The sequence below is a fragment of the Mesoplodon mirus genome (assembly GCF_964341445.2).
Source record: "Mesoplodon mirus genome assembly, chromosome: X".
Classification (NCBI taxonomy): domain Eukaryota; kingdom Metazoa; phylum Chordata; class Mammalia; order Artiodactyla; family Ziphiidae; genus Mesoplodon; species Mesoplodon mirus.
In genome coordinates, this window is record NC_138981.1 from 16,318,697 (window position 1) to 16,346,378 (window position 27,682).

Sequence of the window (27,682 nt, forward strand, 5' to 3'; positions counted from 1 at the left end):
TTTCCGGAAAGGTCGTATAAATGAAATCATGTAATATGCGATCTTTTGTGATTGGCTTCTTTCACTGAGTGTAACGTGGCTGAAGTTCATTCCTTTTTATTGCCAGATAGTGTTCTGTGGTATAGTAACAGTGCTTTATATTTATTACCTCGGTTCTTCCTCATGACAGTATCACGATTCACAGATGTGGAAACTGAGGTGCAGTTAGTACTTCCGAGGGTAATGATTCAAACCCAGGCTGTCTGGCATTAGATCTGTGCTCTTATTTAGTGTGTCTTGCTGTGCTGCCTCTCCATGGGTACAAAATATGTCTTCATTTCTAACTTGGGGAGTTTCTTTTATGTAACGACCACTGAATTTCTAAAACTGTAAGACTTAATTTTATGCAATCTGATAAGATTTTCTTGAATGCCTAATTTGTGCCTGGAACTTTACTAGGTGCTGTGAGGGATGGAGACAAGTTTCTGCTTTCGAAGAATTTAGCGTTTTGCTTGGTAGATAAGACTCAGATGCACATGGTAACATAGCTCTCCGACGGCCACATGGGATCATATGTGATCTAAAGCCTAAACGCGTACTCCAGGTAGAGGAAGTCAACAAGAAGAGGCTGATGTCAGTGAGAAGAGCTGAGGACAACTTTTCAGAGGCCATGGCTGTGAGCCAGTTCTAGCCCCTTGGCCTAATCAGTCCCAAGTTGCATGAGGGGAAGCTTGTAATTGTTGAGAACCCGCACTATGTTTTAATGTCCCTTCCACCCACAAAGTTTTCTGCTTGTTATGTTCCAACTTTTAGATCCCATCTGTGTGTCTATAATTATACCAAGAAGCTTTTCCTCTTAAGCTGTTTTTAATAGAAATGTCTTGAGGGGGTTTTGCTCTCTTTAGAAAAACTGGTTAGCCAAGGCACAGGGCTTGATTTGTGTGCGTGTGTGTGTGTGTGTGTGTGTGTGTTTATTGTAAAATGCCTTACAGCATCCAGTTCTTAGGCTGGCCACCAAAGCCTGGCAGACAAGGATTGAGGAGTAAGAATAGTACATGGAACTGCATTTAAACTCTAGAAGGCCTGGTTTAGGTAGCTTGTGCTGTGTAACAAACCACCTCAAAACTTAATGGCTGAAAACAATAACCATTTATTTGGCTCATAATTTTGTGGATCGTCCGGGCAGTTCTTTCTGGACTGGCTCAGCTTACCTCATGTATGTATCTGTGGCCAACAGGCAGGTCAGCTCATGACTGGGCCGCAAGTCTGGCTCTTGGCAGGCTTTTAGTCATGGTATGGCTCTTGGCTAGGGTGCCTTAGTTCTCTTCCATGTGGCCTCTTATCTCCAACAGGCTAGCTCAGGCTTGTTCACAAGGTGGACACAGGGCTCCCAAGAGCAGCAACAGAAGGCAAGTCCCAGTTCACAGGCGCTTTTCCAAGCCACTGCTACACAGTGTTTGTTAATGGTCCGTTGGCCAAAGCAAGTCACATGACCAGCTCCGATTCAAGGAGTGGGAAAATCAGCTCCACCGCTTGATGGGAGATCTGCAGTGTCATATTTCAAGGGTGTGAATGCAGGGAGAGGATGAATCTGTGGCCATTTTAGTAATCATTCTCAAAGTCAGAGCATATAATAGCAATAAGGTTAGCCAACATCTACTAAATGCTTATAAGCTGCAGGTACTGTTAGAAGTACTTTATATATGTATCTTAAGTCATTTCAATCACACAGTGGCCTTGAGAGCTAGGTGTTAACCATTTCCCCCATGTTTCAGAGGAACAACTTGAGTCTCTGAGAGGCTAAGTAACTTGCCCAAAGTCACACAAATAGTAAGAGGTGGCCCAGGATTCTCATCTAGGCAGCCTTGCTCCAGAGCCTGTGGGCTCTTACCCATTGTGCCATCTTGCTCGTTATAGGCTTAGTGAAATTTAGTTGATGCGCCACCGAACTACAGGAAGAAGACTAATATTTACTCACATGTATTGAAGACGTAGGATATGCCTGGCTCTGTTCCAAGCACTTTACACATACTGTGGCATTTCATTCCCATGACCATCTGCTCCATCAAGGACTGCTTTTATCCCCATTTTCTAGATGAGGAAACCCAAGCTCCGGGAAGTAATTTATATGTCGTAGGCCGCACAGCTTGTACATGGGCAAGCTAAGATTCAACTCTCCAAAGCGTCTACACTCTTATCTAATTCGCAGCATCATTTCACTTACCCAGACTTTATTTCATAGTCTCAATTTACAGTGGTGGAGGAGGGGGATCTGGGAACTCTCCAGAACATAGATGATAATAAAGAAGAGGAGAAAAGACATCTAGAGATGCAGCTAGAGTTGTCATCACGAAGCCCATGCGTTTGCCAGGGGAGTTTATTAGTTCGTTGTCCACTGTACCTAGTGGAGCCAACTGTGCACTGTCCCCACTCCAGGACCACCGTTCGCGTGGGCGCACCGGAGTGTGCGATGTGGTGCCCTCACGAGGCTCAGAAGCTCACTCATCTGGTTTTCTACCTTGTAGAGATTAGGAAAGCAAATAAAACAGGATTAGGTTAAAAAGTCTGACAATGGCTTGTAAGGGCACTACCATCGGACAGTGAAGGAAGAGTCAGAAAAACTAGTTTACCAAAAGCACAAGAACTCAAAGTATGAGAGTTTGGGCATGTTGGTGTAGGGCCAAACAGCCCATAAAAAGTTCCATAGCTCCTGGGAGGGTGTCACTGTCTTACTACTTGGTATAGTAGTTGGTTTTGAGAGAGGAAAAAAGGTTAGGTTACCTTCAGATGCTTTGTTGATCAGGGAGGGAACTAAATAATGTAATTTTGAAAGATTTGTCATAGATGATGACGATGAGATGAATGTTTCTTGGGTGGAGCACCTCATACCCTGAGATGGCAGGCAAATGAGACTTTATTGAAACTGACATCTCAGGGTTGCAGTGGCCTCTTGGGGTCACTTTGACTTTTCATATTTTTCCTCTTGGGTTTCTGCAGGGTGGATGTAATTCTAAATGAAGATGAGTGAAGGCTCTCAGGGATCAAGGCGGTGGCCAACGACCATTAAGACTTGTGCAAAAGCAGCTTTTTGACTCCAGAGGTGGCTGCTTCCCCACCAGGAGGGTTTACACCTGGCCTTCAGGGTAGTTCTTCAAGGCAGATAGAGTCTGATGGTCTGGCTGGCAATATTTGGACACTGGTATTATGTTGCAAAATGCCTTCAGTTCCTGGGATGAAAGATGCAGAACAGAAGATGGGCACAGTCTCGCCACCGGATTGTGGGAGCATTCTCATCAACTGGTGAGTCATGGACGCACATGTGCGTCTTCAGTGGGGCCGGGAGAGAAAGAAGACCCACGTTTCAAGGTAAGGTGGTTTGAGCGATTACAAATGTGGATTGTAGGTGTCTGGGGTACAGAGTTTGACCAGGACTCGGGAGCTTTTGGATGGGTTTGGTGAAAGTACGGTGATACTAAGGGATGCACTTGGCTATTCAGCTCATTAAGGTCTTCGTAAATGCCCCAGAGCCAGAAATATGGAAAGAATTAAAGTAGCCCTTTGGAGGCCTCCATTGAAATTTCTTTTCTGTGTGTCATATGTGGTCAAGACAGCAGCAGACAGCATGAAAGGAAAGGGCTCTTTGCGCCCTTGTCAGTGTGGGGCTCAGATGGCGTGAGCTTGTTGATCGTTAATCCTTGTAATGATATTTGTGGAGGCGAAGAAAAAACGAAATTCCCTTCAGCTAATTTCTCAGATTGCTGGAGCAGTCGATAGAGGCTCAAGAACTGGGTTGCCTGAATCTCGGAAGCGTCTGCTCTCCCAGGGGAAAGAAAATGTACTCCTTACACAGTGGAGGCTAGCATCTAGGAGAGCGTTTTCTTTCTCTGGGAACACACCATTTTCTGTTCTTGTTTTTCACCTTTCCGTACTGGTATGTGCAGAAATTTCCATTGGTCTGTTGGCCTTGTCTATTTTTAAAGCATCAGGTTTTTCGGTGTACGGTGCTACCTCATCACGAGCAGCATCCAGCACGCCAAAGCTGTTTCCTATACATTTCCTGGCGGAGTGGGAACCTGGCTAGGTGCTTATCCAGCAGTGCCCTTCTGGCCCCCAGGCGAAGCGGCCTCTTGCCTGCCCCTTGTCTCGCGTATGGCCTGCCTTTGGTGTATAATGGGATTTGAATGTGTAGCCTGTGGGAATTAGCTGTGACACCGGCTGTGCACGAGTGTGCTGTGAAATGACACGTATCCACATGCATGTGCCTTCCTGCCAAGGCATGAGCACACACATGCTTATTGTGGGGATAATCAAATAAAGTTTTGCCCTCCTGCCCTGGCGGGCATCGTATCTACCTCACTGACCGCGAGAGAGCTGCAGTGCAGCGGGCAGGCGGGCAAGGACGGGGAGGGGAGTTTGAGATGCCATATGGAAGTGGTTGCAAAACAGATGGGGGAAGTCTGGAAAAATCCAATTTGTTGTCCCCGGGTATTTTAAGGAATGTCTTGACATTAAGGTGTTGGAAAGGATTTCAGTGCCCAAGATGGGTTAAAATTAGATGATACAAAGCAACTTTCCAGGTAGGATTGGTATATAACTAACCATTGAATAATGATGTTTCATTTGGGGCTGATGGGTCAGTGGAAAGGCTAGTAGGTCTGTCTATTAGGCAGGGTTTGGGTGGAAGGACTTGGCCAGAGTTGGGGTAGTCAAGCACCTCTTAGTGGAAAGAAAGAAGTATGAAAATAATCTTACTGTGATCTCGTCAACAGTAAAAATGGAAGGGAGGAACAGAAAGTTGCTTTGCATCGCTGGGGAATGAGCTGTTGCCAGTAGATCTGTTATACAGCGTCAGACCCCTAATATGTCATTTTTAATTACCGTCTCTGAGGGGGGTTTTGATGCAGTCCAAAAACGTAGACCTTCCCGCCCTGGACCATGCACCCATCCAACTTGGATGCTATTGACTGTACCTTTAGAGGTGATGGAAGCTCATTTGATGTGTTTGATCCCATGATGGGAGCAATAGCATGCCCTCTTCAGGGGTTCCCTTCATGGGCTTCTATTGAAGAAATCACATTTGCAGTCACATGTAAGCCCCGGATGTCCCTGTGAACCAGCTGTTAAGGGGTCATGGCCAGTGGCTCCACTTGGAGTGAAGGCTTTCTTTCTCTTAGCTCCCATGCTCAGCATCTAGTCCCAGGGCTGGAGAGCTTAGAAGGCCTGGGAGGGCTGCAGGCCTCTGGATCTTAGCCGTGGTGACACGACGGAAGTGCTCCTGGGTCTGCCTCCATTGCTGATCCAGTGCCCCTGCTGTTCTGCTGTCTGTTTCCTAATTTCTCTTGTCCCCTACAGTACCGTAATGCTCCTAAAGAACGATGATGGTCGTATCGAAGTTGCCTTGCCTTTCCTTTAAATTTCAAAAGAAGACACAGAAATGTACTTTTACTTACTACAGGGGGTGCATCTAGTTTCCCCAAAGTCTTGCTCTTTCCTTTCGGTGTCAAATATGCATCTCATCTCTTGGTTTCATTTCAAACTGAACAAATGAACTTAATAAGGCTGCATTGTAATAAGAGTTGGGCATATGGGTTCCTACTATTTCAGGACTTTTTCTTGAGGGCGGGGGTCATAGAGGGGTGACACCAGCTTTCATAGTAATTAAAGTTGGATTTGCAGTTTACCGTTCTTCAAAATGATAATTTTGCCAATTATAATCAAACATGTTTTAAGAACCTGAATTTTCTCACTTCAAGTTATTCCCCTAGACACACTTTAAAATTTTTAAATTAATTACCATTTCACTAATTAATTACTTAATTGGCTCTTAACCCAATAATTGAATAGTCTAGATTTTAACAGAAAAAGCAAAAAAGAAAACAAAACCAAAACCAAACAAAATGTACACAAGGATTTTTTCTTAACTAGAAATATTTCTGGAATGATCAGACATTAAAATCTGTACTACGTAGGTGAAACTGGGATTTTAAAATTTTTTGAGAAAAAGACATATCATTGTAATTGGTAGGAGTCAAGATTTCAATCTAATTAATTGGCTTTTTAAATTTTGGGTCAGTTAAAAGCACATGAAATATACTTACTCTTCATGGGAAAGAACAAATTTACAGATTTGAACACATTCATACAAATCATCATTTTGATTTTTCTCAGCATACCCACTCCTACCCTGGGCACTTGGGAATGGGCTGTTTCTGCTTATATTATGAACATATAAAACTGGACTCATTGATCTACTGTAATAGACCAAGGAAACAAAGCCATGTGATTTCTAGACACGACATGGAATTTGTACACGTACTCTTTGCACCTACCCAATCCACTGCTGGCTCTTCTGATAGTGCCATTTGCCAGTATTAAAAAAGAGGTGGGGCTTCCCTGGTGGCGCAGTGGTTAAGAATCTGCCTGCCAATGCAGGGGACACGGGTTCAATCCCTGGTCCGGGAAGATCCCACATGCCGCGGAGCAGCTAAGCCCATGCGCCACAGCTACTGAGCCTGTGCTCTAGAGCCTGCGAGCCACAACTACTGAGCCCACGTGCCACAACTACTGAAGCCCCTGTGCCTAGAACCCATGCTCCGCAACAAAGAGTAGCCCCCGCTCACTGCAACTAGAGAAAGCCCGCACGCAGCAACAAAGACCCAATGCTGCCAAAAATAAATAAATTAATTTAAAAAAATAAGATACTAAAAAACAAGAGAGAGAGAAGGAATAAGCTCTCCATGACATCAAAATACAAAGTCCCTCACCATCCATCACAGTTCATATAATTCTTTAAAACCTTTCTCTTGAGGTGTGAGCCTTTGGCAGGTTCAGCCATGTACAGGGTGGCCTGAAAGAAGCAAGTATCTGTCAGGGTGGGGCTTGCTGTCCTTTGCACTCCCAGCACACTGTTTGAAGGACTTGGGAGAGGGTGACATCCTGGTGGTGGCACCAAAGCCGATGATCACACGAAGGTCTAGTTCCCATCAACGTTCGGCCTCACCAAGAATTCTTTTCCAATACATTTAAAAATTGAAGTAGAACCTAAACATAGAGGAGGGACCACAGTTAACAGTACAGCTTGATGAATTTTCACAAGCTCAACACGGAACAAGCAACAGAATGTTACCAGCACCCAGACGCCCTCCTTGGCTCTATCCACACACGTCCCCTCACCCCCCGCCCACAGGAAAATCATATTCTGTCTAATAACACCATGGATTCATTTTGCTTATTTTCATACTTTATATAAATGGAATCATACAGTATGTGCCTTTTTGTATCTGGCCTATTCTGCTCCACATATGTTTGTGAGATGCAAGCCTTTCGTGGGTAGAGCAGGGCTCATTCATCCACATCGCTGTGTGGCATTCCATCGTGTAAGTAGGCTGCGGTGCATTTATTTATCCAGCCTATTGTCCATGGGCATTTGGGTCTTTTATGGTTTAGGGCTATTCCTAATAGCGCTTCTATGAACATTCCTGTCCGTGACTTTTGGAGAACATGTGTTTATATTTCTTTTGGATGGATATATATCTAAGAGAGGAAATTGTGGATCATTCAAGAGGGATTATTTATCCAGAAACCTTTTGTTCCCCCGCCCCCCATCGTCTTCTATAGGTGAAGGTACTTATGGCTGCTGTTTTTCTGATTCTGCCCCCCTGTGCCCTAGAGCTCAGGGGCTTCACTGAGGGGAGGGGGAGCTTGGGTGGGTCCCTCGGAGCAGTGGCCCTTTTATCTGGCTCAGAGACAGTGTTGGAATTGCACACAATATCTTGTTTTAAGAATGAGTTCTATAGTTTTAAAAAAAAGTGAGCTTGGAAACAGGTGATTTGGGTTAAGAGAGGGAAAACAGGCCTCCATGGCAGCCTCGGGAGGGCCGATGTGCCTGGACAGTGCTGGCACTTAGTGGCTTTTCCTTCACTCAGTCCTCACCTCAGTCCTGCGAGGCTGCCACGGCTTCCTCCCTAGTTTAACCGAAGGGTAAAGCGGTTAGGTGACATTTCTACAGACACACATCTAAGAGAGAGCTGAACGCAGGCAGCCTGACTCCGGGACTCCTCTCCTTAATTATCCAAACCAGAACAATCTGCTCCCACGCACTGCCCATTTCACAATCTCTCACAGACTGTCAAGGGCCTGCGTGATACATTATGGTGACAGTGGTTGACCCTTTTGGTCCAAGTTTTCATTTCTCTGGTAAAGCTATTGCCTAAGAAGCCATGGTATAATAGGGACAGGCCCAAATAAAAATGATCCCACTAGCTTTTCTTTTCCCCTAAGTCCATTTCAGAGCAGAATCTAACCCTTTGTATTTGCCCTTCTACATGCTCAGTCCGCTGTGATTGTTGCTCTAAACCTGGGAGATAAGCATGATAACTATTACTAGCCCTTACTTTGTCCTTCTCCCTGCTCAGATACCCCAACCCCTTCAGTGCGCTCTAGCCACACTGGCCTCCTTAGTATGCCTCAGGACCTTTGCACTTGCTATCCCCTCCAGCAGGAATTCTCTCTCCCACATATTCTCATGGCTCACTTTATCATTTCCTTCAGGGCTCTGCTGAAAGTCACTGAATTGAAAGAGACCTTTTCTGACCTCCCTGTATAAAATTAACTCTTCGTTGCTTTCCATTTCCTGACCCGCTTTACTTTTCTTTCAAGTATTTCTGCTACCTGGCATGTGATATATTGATTTGCTTTGTTTGTTTTATATCAGTTGACAGACAAGGTAGGCTTCAGATGGGCTGGGGCGTTTTAGATCTTGGGGCATCCCTGGCACACCAATAAATATTAAATGAATTAATGAAACTGGCTTTAAAATTCAGAAAATCGATACCCAAAGAGGGTAGCTGGAACTGATATTTAATGGGGGAAACTCTTATGTGCCATATCCTTTTACGTTTCCAATATTATTTATTTTTGCATTCTTTCTTTTTTTCTTGATTGTTCTTGCCAGAGGTTTATCTTTTCATTAGGCTTTTCAAAGAACCAGCTTTTGGTTTGGTTGAGCCTTTTGTTCTATGCCTTTCTTCTTGTTCAGCTCTGTGTTCATTTACTTTGGTTTGTATATGTCTGTTTTATCTCCACACATTAAAGGTTGTTTGAGTGCTGAGACCGTAGCCAACCACAACTGTGATGAGGCCTGCTGACTCGGTTAGACCTTGAACCTCCATGTCTGGGAGTCTGTGCTTTAGGCCTCCTCTTCTCCTGCCCTCCTGGTTTTACATGAGCCACTGGAGTGGAAAAGAGTGACACTTAGATTTTTAAAAAGCAACAGATGATCCAGTTATCATTTAAACCAAGCTATTTTTAAACAACATCTCAATTGCTGTGGATCCGTTTCTGACCTGCGAGTATGATTGCTCTTATAGTATCGTTTCTTAATTCCCTTCTAACAAATGTCTTCTATTATTTGCAGTGTTCCTTGTATGATTTTACTGTTGTAATTAAAACTATGGGGAGATGAAGGTGACGCTAGAATGAAAAAGTTCAAACCACATTTTGAGGCTCTTTTCTCTGGCTCTAAGTAAAATCTAACTATGTTAGAGTAACAAGACAGAAAATCTATCTCTATAATTAGGAAATGAGCAGAGTCAGAATGAAGTGGTAGGAAGGTACATTGCTAAGGGATGCTTCTCCCAGTGCATACAGAAGCCAGTAGCCAATAAAACCTATGTGGACAAGGAGAATCCTGTGCACGGACCTTCAGGGGTGGAGATGTGTGCTTGAGGGGCAGGGAAGCAATGGATGGCAGCCTAATATCTAGTTAAAGCGCTCAACCTCTGGGGTGAAATCTTGGTCCAGAGAACACTGAATGGTTTCACAGGAAAAATGTCATCTGATGAACCCCGCCTTATAAAGCGGTGGAGAAGTGGTCATAAATTTGTTCGGAGATGCTTATGTCTCATTCTGGCCTTGGTTTGCAATCTGACAGGCTTGATTTTCCCCGGGAGTCCCCCGACACCATGTCCATTTGTGTTAAGATTAAGGCATTTAGTTGCTATGTGAAACGTGATCAGGGAAAGCACCAAGGATTCTGTATCTTGGGGGGATCGTCTCTGACTTGAGGGGAAATCGGGGGCAAGAACTAAAGAGAAAGTGAAAGGGGGAGAGAGAGGTGAACAGCAAGGGTGGGAGCCACAGCAACAGACGGACACATTTGGGCTGTTCAGGGTAATGAAAAAGTGGATCTGTACTGCCCTCCTCAAGATGAAAATTTCACCCAATCCAACTTTTCAGACTTCCGCCATTGAGGTGCACAGTGAGAGGTGAGTTGATTCCTAATGTTCCTTCCAGCTGGAACCTCCTTTGATTCCAAATACAAGAAGCACATTGTCTGTGAGGCAGGATAGCTTTCAGCATACCTTGAGAGGTCCAAGGTTAGTGGTTGTCACCTAGTGCCGTCCAACTGTGAATACAGGAAATGTTCCCTGCAGGTTCTGTGTACAGAGGTATTTGGGTCCAGTGTCTAGACAGTCATAGATCCAGGATAAGGGACTTCGTCCAGTCCAGTGGGAGTCAGTCTGGATTCTTTGCACTCCAGGTATGCTGATCCAGCACGATGGTGTAGCCACTATATGCAGAGCTACTTTCACTGGTCAGTCCCTCAATGTGTGATACTAAGACGATGTTTCCTTTTAGCAAATGGAATTTAAGTTCCAGATAGCAGCTGTAGTAGGAGGAAAAGGTTATGTTCTACTTTTTCAAAGGTGTCAGAGGAACAAAGTGTATTAAGTACAAGTCTGAGTAAAGAAGATTCAAATTTTCCAATGATATGCAGAGAGTGAAAACTTTCAATGTAAACACACATGATTTATTTACCACACTATATCAAGAATATCAAGCCAGGCCAGGAAGCATGAGTGTGCCAGTAAAATCTTGACAAATACCAGAAGGAAAATGAGAACCCAACTTACTAAGTGGTGGGAAAGAATCAGTGGTGATAGATGGAATTCTTTTTATAGAGCCCATGTAGAACTAAGTGTAGTGTTCTTGAACAGTAGCCCATTTATACTGGAAGATTTGTCTTTGACGTATACAAGGAAGCCAGATCACGGAGAGCGATGACACTTCTTCCCATCAGAAGAGTAACCTGATTGTTTCTTTTCTCAGCTAAATAACTAGTTTATTATTGACCCAGAATATTCCGTTGTCAAGAACTCTAAGGCTGTGCTGTCCAATATGGCAGCCACTAGCCACTGGTGGCTATTGAATACTTGAAATGTGGCTAGTGTAATTAAAGAGCTGAATTTGAAATGTTATTTCATTTTAATTAATTTAAATGAAAAGACTGACCCTTAATGCAGTTATTGGACAAGTTTCAGTATCTTTGGAGCAATTTTGATATTGTGAATCTACTTTTCCAACTGTCTATTTCATGAAATCAAAATACAGCTCAAGTATTTCTGATGAAAATTTGTCACCCAAATTGAGATGTGCTTTAGGTGTAAAAACACGTGGGATTTCAAAGACTTAATATGAAAAAGAGAACGTAAAATATCTCATTAGTAATTTTTTACGTTGATCACATGTTGAAATGATAGTATTTTAGACATTTTGAGCTAAATAAAATCCATTATTAAACTTAATTTCACCTGATTACGTTTTTTTTTTCTTTTTACTTTTTAAAATATAACTACTGGAAAAAGTAATGTTACATATGTGGCCTGTATTCTTGCATCGTAGCTCAATTGGATAGTGCTTTAGGCACTGCATTGGATGGTTAAGGCTAGCTTTGCCACTGAAGATTGAAATGAATTGGAAGCTCAGGAAAACGGTGGCCTCTCTAGGCTCACATGGAACTGAAAGTTTGCCCTGCTTTTTCCTTCTGTTCTCTGAACCCAACCATTGGGTGAGTTACCTAATGCAAATCTCTGTGTGAGGAGAAAGCTAGGTTTTACTGGATTCTGGTGTTATGTTTAAGCCTTAAGCTCAGTGAAGAATCTAGTTGGTAAATGGTTTCAGGACACTGGGCTTTTTCCTAGCAGTTCTCTTAGGCTGGGTTCCCTGGACAGACTCTGAGACGGAGGTTTGTGAACAGGAAGCTCACTGAGGGTGTCTGTGGGATCAATACAGGATGGAGGGAAGTAAGGGAATGGCCTGGGGGAGGAGCTGAACGGCCACGCAGTGCAATGGAGATGTCCATTCTGGAGGCGAGTTGGCCCAAATCGAGGCAGGGAGGTTGGCCCTTTGTGTCCTCCAGTTGACCAGTCTTTGGATGCAGGTTGCCCCTGGGGAGGGGACTGAATGAACCTTGAGGGAGGCAGCTCCCTTCCACAGAAGGCAGTTCCCAGAGCGGGAAACAGCTGTGAGCCCTCAGCAGCCCACACTCCCAGCAGTTGGGGGAAGGGGTCGCTCCATCTAGAACGTGGTGTCTCGGTGGCACATCACAGCATCCACCACAACGTTTCAATCTTGCTCTAAGCATCTGCCCCCAGCCAGACTCTGCCACGCCACAGCTTTCAAGCGCCATCATCCTAGACCCAGCCCAGCAGCCAGTCAGAAATGTGGGGCAGGACGGGCAAGGAGGAAACTGGTCCCAGAGCAGACACCCTGCCCCGATCCATTTAGAAAGAAATCAAGACCCTCAGTGTAGACTAGCAGTTCACTGGCTTCCAGCCACATGGAGGACGAATGTCACTCAGATGACAAGCCAAGAAAGAGAGCAGGTCCCGGTCCCCAGGGGTTCCAGAGAGTGACCCGCCGTTGCTGCAGTGGAAATAAGAGCTTAGGAGCCACTTGGTCCCTGAGAGCTTGCCTCTGATTTTTCTCTGTGTGTCTGTCTATCCATCCATCCATCCATCTGATTGTTCTGTTTCCTCTTTTCTATTTTGTCCTCCGGGCCAACTTTACCTCATGGTAGTACTTCTTCCCAAGCATCTCCCCTGCCTATTTGTAAATGCCCAGTAGCCTGGGATCACTGGACAGGAGCATTTTCCCATCGGCCTCTTCTGCTTCTCTGGCTCATTTTCCATAATTTAACAGCTGGGCGTGTCACACGTGTCTGTGCTCACACAGGGATGCGCACATTCTCACTTGTACACACCTCTGAAAGCGTGCCAGTGCAAACTGGGTTAAAGCTGTCCTCAGCTACCTCATTTCCCCTCCTGCCCCCCTCGTCCCTTTCCTATCTCCAGCCGCCTCGCTCTTTGCCTCTCATTTCACGCTGCCTCTGAGAGAGAAATCTCATTATTTCTGATTCAGGGGGTCCTGTGCCCTCCCCTGCTACATGTCATGCCCGTTGCCAGCTTGTTACAGCATCACAAGGGAATTCGGAGATCTGATTTATCCGCCAGAGGGAATGACTGTAGGGGGAATGACAGGGAAGAACCTGTTTTCACAGCTTCAGGATGCTTGGATTAGTTGCGTTAGGTCACATGAAGAATGTAGTGCATTTGATCAGTAGTTTATAAAGAGAAGCAAGGCAGCCTTTATTTAATTTTAGAGATGGGCTGCGGACACGTCACTGGGGCTCTGGGACAGCTGTTGAGGAATGCTGTGATGGGCTTTTTAATCCTTCTCTCCTTTTCCTCCTGGAAAGTCGTATGTGGTGTGGATGGTCATATAGTTCATAACTTAACAGCTTCATGTCTCCCTCTGCCCCACTCATCAGGCAGGAATTAGACATCTTCTGTTGGGCTCAGTACATGGGTCTGGCACGTAGTGGGGGCTCAGAAAATGTTCGCTCAGTGTGTCATCAGCCAGGTCTCTCAGCTCTCTTGGGTTTGGTTCTCCCGGAAATAAACGCGAGACAGTGAGCCAGGTATAGGTAGTTTACTTGGGGGATTCAGGCACACTAATAGGTCATGAGGATATGATACAGGGAAGTGGGGCTTAGTCCTGCAGGAGAACCCAAGGGGCGAGGGAGCCGGAGTATTTATACTCCAGCCTCCTGAGCCCTTGGTTGGGGGCTGCTTCTGGGGGTGTTAGTTCCCCAGCATTTCCAGGCCACGTCATGCATGGGCAACATACTGGTTCAGGAAAATGGGCCCTCAGGCTCAGAGATGCAGGCGCCAGCGGCTGGAAATCTACTGGCACTTACCTGAAAGGTCTGATAGGCATGGAGCACTGACAGGGTCATTCATTCACTCAACAAATATTTGTTGAGGCGCCTCTGTGTTCCTGGCACTGTCCTAAGCGTTGAGGATAGAGCAGTAAACAAAACATATGCAAACCTCTGCCGACAGAGAACTTACAGTCTAAGCAGGAGACTAGACTACGAGGAGACCACCGTAAACAAAATATGTACATTATGTAGCGTGTCAGGTGGTGAGAATGCCATGAAAAGAATAAAGATGGAGGATAAGGGTTGCTGAGGGTGCCGTATTAAATCAGGCGGTCGGGGGAAGCGTTACTGAGATGTGAGTAAGAACCTGCTGGGAGTGAATCATGTGGCTATCTGGGAGCAAACAGTTCCAAGCAGAGGCACACACTCCTGCCTCAGGACATCTGCACTTAGTATTTCCTCTGCCATTTACTCGGAATGAGATGGGGAGCCATTGAAGGGCTTTTAGTAAAGAAGGGACGTATTCTGGCTTATGTTACTGTGTTGAGGACCTACCAAGGCAGGGCAGGGGTGGATGGAAGCAGGGAGGCTCATCAGGAAGCACATCTTCTAGAACCTTCCGTTTTACTGCATAATAAATGAATAAAAGTTAAGAGTCAGAACAGACCTCTTGAGACTTACATGTGGCATGACAGTTTCTGCTGCATTCTGTTGGCTAAAACAAGTCAAAAAATAAGCCTAGATTCAAAGGAAGGAGAAATGGTCTCACCTCTTGATGGGAGGAGCTGCAAAGTCATTTTGTATAGGGGTGTGGAGACAGGAAAGGGAAATTATCGAGACTCTTGGCAAACAATCTACCATGGCAGACAATGTCATGTTGAACTTCCAATATCCCTGTTCTTAGAATATCCTTGGGCCACCCCACCTCCTATGATGGAATAAAATGGAAGGTCCAGGAAGATGTACCTTGTCCATTGTAGACCACGGTGACCATCTCTGCCAGTGGGTATGCATATGGGGGCGGGGGACAAATTGGAAAAGCACTTCCACATGATTGCTTTGCTCCTTTTAGCCCTATGACATGTCCCTTTGTCAGCTTCCTTCTTCCCTTCTCATTGCTGCCTCTTCCAGGCCTCCATGTCCTCCTTTCTTGAGAACAAACACCCATCCCTTGTGTCACAAAGAGCACTTTGCCAGATCTTCAGTAACTTTGCTCTTGACCACTTTGCACTGAATCTCCCCATTCACTTCCAGTAGCTTCCAAGGGATTTTTCCCAACCAAAATCAGGACCCCCAACCCTAACCCCCAACATGATTTCTGTGCCAGTTATTAGTACTCCTTTTCTACCTGCTTCACTAATGGACGGGCTTCATTTGAGAACTGAAGCTATTTGGGGTTGTTCTCTGTGTTGTGTGGAGACTAGTATTCTGAACGTCGTGTTGACCAGAGGTCTGGTACTAGGTTCTTGTATTCGAGTAATTGATGGTAAGTTTCTTGAAGCCAAGGTCTGTACCTGTTTCTTTGATTTTCTTCCCAACACCTAGTAGCTGGTAGTTTCAATTAATGTGACCGTGGAATTGAGGTCAGTTTCTCCAATAGTCTATCTGATAACCTCAGACCTTCCCCTCTTCTTCTCAAGATAGGAGGGAAGGATCTTGAAGCATCTCTGTAGATGAACCAGATTTTTGTAATCTGGACCAGCACTGTCCAATAGAACTTTGTGTGGTGATGGAAATGTTCCATATCTGCACTAATATGGTCTCCACCAGCCACTTATGGCTGCTCAGCACTTAACATGTGGTTAGCACAACCGAGGAACTGGATTTTTAACTTGGCTTAATTTTATTTAAAATGTTAATTAATTTAAGTTTGAACTTAAATACCAGAGTAGACTGTGCAGTTCTAGATAGTACTTCTCAAACTTTTCCACTGAAGTGTTCCTGGTGGTAGAGAAACGAGAATTAATACCTTGATGGTTTGGGGGGTACAAGTTTTCAAGTACAAAATTACTTGGATGTCTTAGCTTGAAAATGCACGATGATTTTGCATTTATAATATGTGTGTGATTTTGAGTATGTATACTCCACTATGGAGCAAAATGGTCTAGGGAAGACGTATGCCCGACCTCCTTAGCACACACTGCCGTGTACTCTTGTGAGCTCGTGAGTGCTGGTTGAGATAGGTGAATGCACTGGCTTAAAGTTGAAACATCACATTCTTCCTATTTTGAGCACAGCCTGAGAATGAAAACGTCTCATCCAACACCCCTTCCGTGTTAGGAATGACTTCCCAGCTGGGGTGAGTTAGAACCTTCGTGCTGCAATGCAAACCTGTCGGTTAAAAAAAAATTCTCCCCCAGAAGGCCCTTCAAGTGCATTTAATGAATAAGGTGGTGTCCGTAACTTTCTGTGACATTTACTTTAAAAGCCGTGGGAGTCATTTAGTGGTCAGTGGGCACTAACATTTGAGGAAGGAAAGACAAAGTTGGCTGCTCCTGACGTGACTTTTTTTCTTCTCCTCTTGACTTATGGCCTTGCATCCATGGAAACTTTGTTGCCTGAGAGACATATTGTGTTCTTTGGGTTTTGGAATTAATCTCTTTTTTTCTTTCAATACGCAGCCACAAATTAATGTCTCCTTTGTGTGTCTGATGGCACAATTATTTGTAGTGAGTAGAGTATGTTTTCTATGGTATTTGAGCTTTGTCTTGTTGTGAGGGGTGTGCATGTGTATGCATGTGCATGTGTGTGTCTGCGTGTGTCTGCACATGCTTTTCCTCAATATAGAATTTGCTCCATCTTGTTTAGAAGAAAAACACATGGAAAAAAGAGGATTTAAGAAAGCAGATTTAAAAATATTACACAGATGCATATATAACTACACCTATAACCATGGCTCTGTACAAGTATATAACTACCTCCCAGATCAAGATAGAGAACATGGTCAGCACTCCCACGAGCTTCTCTTTTGTCCCCTGCCCGTCCGTATATCCCACCCAGAAGTAACTATTCTGACATCTGTCACCAGAGATTAGTTTTGCCTGTTCTTGAACGTCACATAAATGGAATCACACAAAATGTATTTTACAGCATTTTGTCCGTAAGACTCATGCATGTTGCTGTGTGAATCTGTCCTTTATTTTTTAATTGCTCTTCAGTATTCCACTATATGAATATACCACAGTTGATTTATCCATTTCCCCATTGATGGATGATGTTTGGGTTGGTTCTAGCTTTGGACTATTATGAACAAAGCTGCTGTGAATATTCTTGCACCTGTCTTGTTTTTTTTTGTTTGTTTGTTTGTTTGTTTTTGTTTTGTTTTTTGCGGCACGCGGGCCTCTCACTGTCGTGGCCTCTCCCGTTGCGGAGCACAGGCTCCGGACGCGCAGGCTCAGCGGCCATGGCTCACGGGCCCAGCCGCTCCGCGGCGTGTGGGATCCTCCCGGACCGGGGCACGAACCCGTGTCCTCTGCATCGGCAGGCAGACTCTCAACCACTGCGCCACCAGGGAAGCCCGCACCTGTCTTTTGATAGGCTTCTGCCCTCCTTTCTTTTGGTATATACCTAGAAGTGGAGTTCCTGGGTTGTCATTAAAAGGAAGGTTTGGTTACTCTAACAAAGACCCCATCTAACGTGGTTTAGACAAGGTAGAAGTTTACTCCTTCCTCATATGGTCGTCAGAGACGCAGGGTCTGTCCATCGTGGTGCTCTGTCATTTCCAGTGAGATGCCCCTGTTCTGGTGGCCCAAGATGGCTGACCACCATGCCCACATTCCAGGCTAAAGGATGGGAATACAAAGGGGGAAGTCGGCAGCGTGCACCTTCCCTGCAAAGGCAGACCTCGTGAGATAGGGGCACGTCACTTCCACTGGGACTACATGCACAAGAACTTGATTTACTGCCACTCTCCCCGAAATGCCAGAGGTCATGTTTATTTTGAGAAGCCTCGTGCTGGGGGATAGATACTGAGATATTATGAAAAGTCCTGCCACAGCTTAGTTCTTGGGGTTGGCATACACCCCAATAGGGGAATAAGAGTGCAGGTGTCAGTGTTCAGCTCTTTTACACCCTGGACCAGGAGAACCTCCGAGAACTTTCCTGACTCCTTGAAGCAGTTAAACAGCCATCCCACCTAAACTCTTTTTACTAATCATGGATGGTGCTCACTCATCACTTGTATACAGATGTCTCCCCAATAATGTTTTGGTTTTGTTGCTTTTGTTTTTAATATTCTGAAAACAGAGTGTTACTACTCTTATTATTTTCAACATTATTATTATTTTCCTAGTAGGAGCCTGCATCTTGGTCACTTATAAGTTTGTGTGGTCTGGGAATAGTTGCTTGTTCTCTCTGAGCCTCTGTTTCACCATCCATAAAATGGGAATAAAAATGTCTACCTTGAAGAACCGTTTTAAGTAATATATTTTACAGAGGTAATATATTTTACACCCAGTATAACTGGAGCTCCACATGGTCCAGTCTTGGTATACTGTCATGATAAAAACTATCTAGCAGCTAGAAGATTAAATATAATTCTTGCTTCTCAAAATGTTAAAGAAGATCCAAGTTATAAGTCACAGAAATAGTTCTCAAAACATACACACACCCCCAAAACCTTCCTCTCTTCATCTCTCAGACACACCTAAGCATCTTGAAAGGTTCTTTCCCTCCTTGCCCTCAGTTCCTCTCAGTTCTCACAAACTCTCCCAGACTGTCTCCCCACCTGTGTGAGTGCTTATCCCTCTTCCCATTTCTTTCCACCTCTATTCTTTTTCTCTCGCTCAAGTAAATCTGAGGGAAAGAGCTGGTGATTTTTCTTACATCATTAGCGTTTTCTCCTGTAACACAGGTCAAATATCTGTCACTTAGTCCACAATCGGTGGTTGCTATTTTCGTAACCATCCAGATGATGAAGACTGTTAGCTCTCTTTGCTTATCTAGGACCCTACTAAGAGTCTGAGTGGAGGCGAATGCCACTGAGGTTGACTCTGAGAGCAGGGCTATGTGATGGGTGGGCTTTTCTTAGTCATAACAACAGCTGTCATGCAATGTACCAAGTGTGTGAATTTCATTCGTTCATTCATTTCATTTATATTGATTTGTTTAGTTATTGGTATCCTGGAACAGTTTTGAAAGAGTCGACAGAAAATATATCTAGCATAGGATGTAGTCAATAAATAATAAATATGATCAGAGGGAAATAACACCGAGGCCCAAAAATGCATACCCCAAGCTGATGTTCATCTCAGAGGCATTGGCGAAGCTGGAGGTATGAGCCTCACAGTTATTTTGAGGAATAAACCAGGGGGAATAGTTTCCAGGTATAAAGTGCTTGACAGCTAGGTAGCGGAATGAGCTTTGTGCCTTGTGTGTACAGTTCTCATGACTGTGGTGGATGCCCGGTCTTTTTTTTGCCTGATCCCAGCATTTGCTGCCCTAGCAGTTGGCTTTGAACAGAAGAGGTACAATGCTATCAGCCCCCAAGATCTTGCTGCTCAGCTGGGTCTCAAATACCCTTAATCACTTGTTATTCATCACGGACATGTAGTGAGTTTTTGGTATTCTGAGAACTATTAAAGGATGAGCTTTTTCATAACACGTTTGGGTGCTGAGTCCTGGGCTGTGGTGTCCCGGAGCCAGCTTGTACCGGTTCACAAAAGCCAACTGTGCACATGTCTTACCAACTTGGCGTTCCGTGACATCAACTTGGTAGCTTGAAATCAGCCAAGGTGTGAGTATTTACGCCACAGCAATCAGCAAACACTACAAGTTAGGGCTTTTTCTTTTTCCTATGGGAAGTCCGTAGTTAAACATTCACTAGCATATCACTGGTGCTCAGTGCATGATTATGTCAAGTAAAATAGATGCCGCTGTTCGGGAAAGGAAATAGTTACAAGGCATTCTGTGGACTCAAAAGCACTGCGGGAAATTGCAGAAGAATTCTGGATAATGGTTATATCTGATCTGAGAACATCAGTGAATCTATCAGAATTTTAGAGTGGGCAACTCAGAGGTTGAACACTGTGATGAATGTTCTTGATTTGTTTGAAAATCACATGGGAGAAAGGAGGTTGGGGTTTTCTGCTGAAGCTGAAAACAGAAAGCCTGAGACCACCAAGGGACAGACTCAGGAGCATTCACCTCAGGGCACCATAGAGTTCAGCTGAAATGATCCTTCCTGACACATCCCTCTAGCAGAAAGAAAGGGTGACAAGGGACCAGGAAGGGTTGTCTCCGTGCAGCTGATGCCCTAGTCATAGTGACTCAGCTGACAGAGGCATCCTTTGGCTCCCAGTCGTCAAATCAACCAGCACCTTCATCTCTTCAAGTTCAGTATCCAAGGCTGATGTGTTGACTATAGCCAAAGAGTTATCCAGGCTCAAAAGTCCACTCATTTAAAAAGAGACACGCACCCCAATGTTCACGGCAGCACTATTTACAATAGCCAAGACGTGGAAACGACCCAAGTGCCCATCAACAGATGAATGGATAAAGAAGATGTGGTAGAAATATACAATGCAATACTACTCAGCCATGAAACAAGAATGAAAGTCTGCCATTTACAGCAATGTGGCTAGACCTAGAGAATATTAGGCTTAGGGAAATAAATCAGAGAAAGACAAATACTGTACGAAGGGTGGTCAAGGAGAGGGGAAGACGGTGGGCAAGAGCTTTTTTACTGTGGTTTCCAAGGGAAAGCACAGGTGAGACCAAGTAAACAGATTCAGGATTGGCCACTTGGACTAATTTCACCGGGCTCTGGAGTATAGGAGCTGTCCCTAGTTGACCTGGGGTGCTGAGGGCAGGTGGAGACTGGCCTGGAGAGCAAGAGTCCATAAAGGAGGCGGGTGCGAGTCTGGGCTCTGGATTGGTTAGCTTGCGTTGGAGAGATGGGCTCCCAGGGGAGTTGTTGACTGTCGAGGAATTAGCGAGCCCTGGGAGAGGCAGTCCCTCCAGGGTCATCAAGGCCCCCAAGATGTCAAAGCATCAGAAATAGAGAATAAAAAGACATGATGAATACAGAAGCCCGCGTTGTCCTGAGAGTAGAAGGCAGCAGCGTTAGATTGGCGTGGTTTCCAAATAAGTGGCGTGAGATGCCCGCCTGCCGCCTTGAGCCTCCGCTGGTGAGAATGTCTCATGTTGCACACACTGGCAGCTACAGCTGTCCTCGTAAGAAGCATGACAGAAAGTACGCGCGGAGGTTTACGGCCAATTTAGAGCTTGAGGTAACTGTGCTATGATCGGTCTACGAGGTCCCCGGCCTCAGCCTTCTGTGTGCATTAATTCAGACTTTAGGGGACAGACATTTTACATTTCCAGAAACCAAGTGAGTGTTTAGAAGAAATAAACACTCACCGGTTATTTTCACACTACCATGTTCTGTGTTGTGTTTAAGAAGAGAAATATGCCTTCTAGAGAGTTGTAAACATGCTGCACCCGAGGTCATTATTCCAGGGCTCATAGTGGAGTCCAAATGGAATAATCTGCAGACTAAACCCTTTCTTTATCCCCAGGGCCGAGGCAGAGGGCAGTGAGGGCAGCACGGGTGAAATGGCTTCTCAGGTGCCGTCTGACTCTGAAATGTGCTGACCTGGAGTTTTGCCAGTTGGCGCAGGTTGGATAATAGACTCTTAGATGGCCTACATCGAAGGGATGATAAAATAGCGGCCTGGCCCTTGATCCCTGCCCCTGCCAGGTTCTAAACAGCATCATTTATTGGAGGAGTTTCCAGATGGACTGCTTTGCAATTCCCCCGAGCCTCAGAAAAGAAGTTGGCTGTTAAAGACTGGGATTGCTTTAGCCTGAGGGAGAGAGAGAAATACAACTTACCGCCTTTCCCATCCCAGGTGTGAGCTGGGTTTTAGCCAGGAAAAAGATGGCAGTGCTTTGGATTCTGCACATCAGTGGCAACTTGGAGGCTGTAGAACTTTCCACAGGGCTGAGAGGATCCTGGACACTGACAACCTTCCTGCTGAGCAGACACATGCCTGGCTAAAGACTTTGGTGGATTCCAGTGGTGATCATGGCATGCCAGCCTTCCTCCCCTGGCCAGGACTCAGGCATCACAGGGCACGATTTGGCTTTCTAAGAATCAGCATGTTAGGCAGTGGAAGATGATTTCACTGCAGGAATTAAATGCAGATGGTACTGAAGCATATGTTTCTGCAGCACCTAGTGTGGTGCCTGTGTGTAGTAGGTGCTCAGTAAATGGTGGTTGAGTGAATGAACAGATGCTTGTTTTATATATCCTATAGCGGAAAGACAACTGTTCTTCTTCTTGTTTCTTTTTTAGAATGAGTGTTGTCCAGAAACAGAATGCAGTGTTTTAAGGTTTAGCATTAAAACCTCCAAAGTATCCAAGCTGTAGCTGACTTGTAAAGCTAATGATAATAACTATCAGTCAGCCATGGCTGAGTGACAAATAGCCCCCAAACTCAGTAGCTTAGAACAGTTAGTATTATTCTTAGGCTTTCAGTTTTGCACATCAGCTGTGGTGTCTCTGCTTTGAGCTGCAGGTCTGCAAATTGGCTAATCTTGTCTGGGCTTGGCTCTGGTTTTCAGGTTTGATTCCAGTCGGCTTCACATGACTTTTGTCCTTCTAGGACCAGTGGCCTAACCAGGGCTCATTCTTTTCACAGCCATGGCAGAATCACAAGAGGACAAGCCCCACAGCTCAAGCACCTTTGAAGCTTTAGCTCACATCAGATTTTTCCAACTTCCCCTTGGCTGAGAAAGTCATATAGCCAAGCCCAAAAGCCATAGGTGGTAAAGTATAGCCTGCCCTCAGTGGGACCATGAGGGCAATGGGTGATCACTGAGCAATAATTCAGACTCCCATAATAGTGACTGTTTATTGACTGTTTCTCTGTGCCAGGCACCACTCTAACCACTTTATATAAATAAACTCATTTAACCATCATGACGACCCCAGGGGGTAGGAGCCATTGTGTTTAAGCTCCATTTTACAGATAAGATAGTTGAGGCACAGAATTACCAATAAACTTGCAGGAGGACACACATGTAGGAGGCAGCCAAAGCAGGATTCACGCCCCAGCAGTCCAGTCACAAGCCCTGGTCTCCCACTGCAGACAGCAGGAAGCATGCTGAGCGACACTGGAGCGCCTCCAGGTCGGCTGCATGCTAGCACAGGTATTAGCTCATTTAACTTTTGTGGGAGCCCAGGTAGCAGAGGTCTTGCTCTCTGTGTTTACTATGGATGAGGACACTGAGGCTCAGAGAGGTTAAGGGACTTGGCCAAGCCGCACAGCTGGAGAAGCTGAGCCAGCACAGCGGCCCGGGCCTGGCTCCTGGCAGGAGCCCCTCCTCTAATGAGGAGGGTACTCGGCAGCTACCAAGCGGCTTTTTCTTCCTCATTCTCCCTTCGGTCCTTGGGAGGCTTCTGACTTAGGGCTCCCACCCTACAGGGCAGCCTTTTACTTTACTTCTTTATTTATTTTCTGGCCAGGGGATTGCGCCCTGGTGCCTTGCCATGGGCTGTGTGCCGTGGCCAGATAGCTGCGCGTTAGTTCTCACGGTCTCCAAGTCCTTAGTTTCTCATGACATGGCATATCCCTGAGTGTCCCCAGCCCTCCCCCGCACACCCCACCCTGCTGGCTTCCTCCATCAAGTACTGTGGCAGCCCTGGCTGTCCCAGGGTGTCCGGTTACAGGCTCCAAAGGGCGAGGCCAGTTGCAAGGCTGTGATTTTAGTGCTGGAAGAAAGGCCGGGGAAACGAAGGGGCTCTTTATGTCGTGTTAACAGGTGTCCCCAAGCCACAAGTCTCTGTCTCCTGGAGCTGGCGAGGTAGCAATGTTTTCGCCCCAAAGACAGGAGAGGATCCAAAGCCACCGGTTTGGGGGAGCTCCAGGGAATTGGAAGCTCCCAACCCCGAAACAAAGTGCACGTCGGCAGCTCCGAACATAACCTTGTACTTGCTGGCCATTGGCTGGGGAAGTTGTGCCAGTATATCCGCCCACCCTTGCAGCCGGTTCAAAAACATCTCCAAGCCAGCAACAACCCGGTGCAAGTAGTCCTCACCTGTTTCTGCTGGCGTCTCACCTGGCCCTTCCTTCCCACCTCCCAGCTTCTGACCTGTCACAATCTGACTGCGACACCCCTGTCACTCTGGAGTCTTCGCTACAGGCAGAGATCCCCATAGATAAGGCCCAAACAATCCAGAAAGGGCAAGCAGAAAAGAATGTTACTTTTCTTTGGCCCGCTGCCCCACGTTTCTTAACCCATTGCCTGAATTCTCTTTCGTACTAGAGGCAGGGCTTACCTCCAAGACACTGGAGGCTTCCAGATGCTTCCAGCCCCCTTCCCCCCTTCTGAGTGCTCCAGTCACAATGACATTTGGGCTTGAAGGCTGAAGGACCTACGTTTTTTGGAGGGGGAAGGGACAGGAGATTTATTGCCGCTGCGGGCAGCACAGACCCCCTTTGGGCACGCAGGGGCGTGGGGCGGGACAGTGCTTCCCCGGGCAGGTGTGCAGTCCCTCTGTGTCCTGACCTCAAGGTGGGATTCCTAACCTTCTCTTTGCCATGGACCCCAGTGGTGGCCTGGTGAAACCTGGACCCTTCCCCGACTAAGATTTGAAAATGTAAAAACATCTGGAATTACAAGGGACCAGCAGTTACTAAACACAGTGACTAAAGAAACAGGGTTATTAAGATATTAACATAGGAATTTGTGATGTAGTAAAATGAGAGCCTCTTATTAACTCACTAATTATCGAGATCTAGTTGAAGGGTTAGAAGAGTGGTATTTTGAGATCCCTGGAAGGACAGTGGCTATGACATGAAAATGCCTGTGGTTTCTCTTGGTGACAGAGTCCTGCTAATATCACTGTGGTTTGCTGCCTGCATTCATAACTGAAAGGAATTCAACCCTTTAGTTAGAGATGAGTGAAGTAAAATGTCAAACTCCCCTCCAGGCCCCTGGACCCCCTGAATTCTAGCTTAAGAACCACTGATGTAGAATCAGGTTGCATGGCAGTTTGTAAGTTCTTTGAGGGCAGCTGTTATGTTCAAACCACTAACACACTTTTTTATTTATTTATTTATTTATTTATTTTTTGCGGTATGCGGGCCTCTCACTGCTGTGGCCTCTCCCGTTGCAGAGCACAGGCTCCGGACGCGCAGGCCCAGCGGCCATGGCTCATGGGCCCAGCCGCTCCGCGGCACATGGGATCCTCCCAGACCGGGGCACGAACCCGTATCCCCTGCATCGGCAGGCGGACTCTCAACCACTGCGCCACCAGGGAGGCCCCACTAACACACTTTAATTCTGTTTTTAAAAAAAATTTTTTTGGAAAATGTTGAACATATAATAAAGTAAGCAGAACAATCCAACGACCCTCCCCCAGGTGTCCATCACCCAGCTTCAACTCGTACTGACTCCAGTCAGTTATGTTTCACCTGTACCCTCACCCTTCCCATATTATTTTGAAGCAAATCCCAGACGTTGGATCATTTCATCCCGTACTTTGATTTCTATATAGCAGATGGGCCACTAAATCTCTATGGATTGCTAGAGGCTTAATTCAGCAGTGCCATTAGCAGCACTTGGTCCTCAGGGCTCAGTGTTCCAGGAACATGGAGCTGGGTCAGAGAACCTCATTCCCAGTCACTGTCCCTCCCGTGCTTCCCAGCCTGAATGTGATGATGTATTATTTATTTGTTTACTTCCACATAGATTTTTTTTCTCTCTTTCCACCACAGTGTAAGCCCCATGAGAGAAAAGCCTTGGTCTACCTGTCCATGGCTGCACCCCCAGCTCCCAGCACGGTGCCTGGCACAGAGTAAGTGCTTAGTAATCACAGGACATTTTGAATGAGTGAATGGCTGAAAAGAGAAAAGTAGGCGATGGGGATATGTATGATGTTGCTACTCAAAGTGGGGTCCCTGGACCACAGCATCTGGAAGGCTTGCTGGAAATCCAGAATCTCAGGTCCTACCCCACACCTCCTGCATCAGAATCTGCATTTTAATGAGATTCCAGGTGACACTATAGGCACATCACAGTGTACGGGACACTGATTTGCCCCCTTCACCCGGAAGAGTGAGCATGCTAACCAGGAATTCCCACTGTGATTTCAAAAGACCTCACCCACCAGGAGGGGCGGGGAATGCATTCACCTGTGTGTCAGGCATCCCCGGTGTGAACTCACCTTTGCCCACTTACTGGTTATATAGGCCTCTATTTTCTCATCTCAAAAATGGGGTGAATGAGGCATATCTCCCAGAGATATCATGGAAAGATTGAGTGAGGCAGTACCTGCGGTATGGGGTACAGAGCAGGTTGTAAATAATTCCTGGGCTAATTCCACTTGGCTGTCTTTACAAATATGAGGGAATGACATCTTTCAAAAGCTCCGATAATTTTGATTTCTGATAATTTTGACTTGCTTTGCAAATCTTTTCCCCTCTGGTTTGATCGTGGTAACTGAGAGTGCTTAGCAAACTTGTGAAGTGGGAAGCGTGGCTCGGGTGCCCCAGCCCCTCACTTTCGCGTCTTTTCCCCTTTTCTGGGACATCCTTCTCCTTCCGGGACATCACATATCCTGTCTCCTAAGAGCCTGCTCCCAGGCAAAACACCCTGTATCAGCGATCACAAAGCATTCCATTCCCTAAGAACTTTGGGTCCTTGATCGTGGAATTAAAGTTTGTTTTTTCCCCTGATGTAGGTATCAGAAGACTGGTGGGGGGAACACTTAAAAAAAAAAAAACCCAACTTTGCATGTGTGTGTGTGTGTCTAGAATCGCATCCCATGGACAGGTGCCCGCTTTGGCCCTGGGTGTTATGAGTCCTGATGGTCACGTCTACCTTTAGCTGGAACCGTGGATCAGCAAGTTTGAGTCAGTTCAGCTCAAGGGTAGTCAGACAGTTTGGGACAACTTCTCTCTTTTCTAATCTTCAGGGATGCTATACGACTGAGCCATGCAGGGAGGCAGAACTCAAGCTTTTTAATGATTGCAGGGAATAGTGACAGCCACGGTGAATGTTTCACACTGCCCTCCCCACCGCCCATCACTCCCCAGGCTCGCCTCACACATCCATTACATGCTACACTGTGTTTACCTAGGGCTTGTTCCAACACAGCTCAGCAATCCTACTTCTAGCTGGGCCTGGCTGTGTATTTACATGGTAAACATTTCTATAAAAGAAAGGGAAATATTCGCTTTAAAATATCTTATAAAAATTGCCCTTTAGAGGTGAGTGGATAGGAAAGAGCAAACAGTTCATATTTATAAAATGAATCGATTTATAAAAATGTTACCCATAGACCAAAACTTAATAACAACAATATTGCTGAGAGTATAGTAATACTTGCTTAGGTTTCTTTAGCATTCTGTAGATATAGAGACCCTTTCCTATACATCATTTCATCTAAGCTTCTCAGCAATCAATCCAGGAGACACTGTTAGCTCCATTTAAAAATGAGAAAATTAAGGCTTAGAAAGTTTATGTAAATGGCCAATGTCACAGCCCTTGGCAGTGAGAGGAGGAAAATGAGCCTAGGTCTTCTGACTCAAAACCAAATGCCACATCAGCCAAGAGTAACATATAAGCCAGTTGTAAATGCATTGCTACAGAGCTGCCTCAAAGTGTGTGTACCCTTCAGCATTTAACCAGGATAATGGAACCACTCTAGGTATTTCACAAAGAGAGAATTTAATACAGGGAATTGGTTACGCT

The 27,682-nt window shown here is 45.6% G+C and overlaps 1 protein-coding gene across 2 annotated transcripts in view; it reads left to right on the top strand.

Annotated features, from left to right (window-relative positions):
• The window catches only part of NHS (NHS actin remodeling regulator), a 348,600-nt gene that overhangs the window by 81,307 nt on the left and 239,611 nt on the right, over nucleotides 1-27,682 (top strand). The window contains exon 1 of one of the 2 annotated variants that reach the window (XM_082608893.1): nucleotides 2,924-3,279. The exons of the other annotated variant lie outside the window; for it this stretch is intronic. Within the exon in view, the coding sequence (XP_082465019.1) occupies nucleotides 3,219-3,279 (61 nt within the window). The 5' untranslated portion in view covers nucleotides 2,924-3,218. Of the gene's footprint in view, nucleotides 1-2,923; nucleotides 3,280-27,682 lie in introns of those variants that run through there. 2 annotated transcript variants of the gene reach the window in all.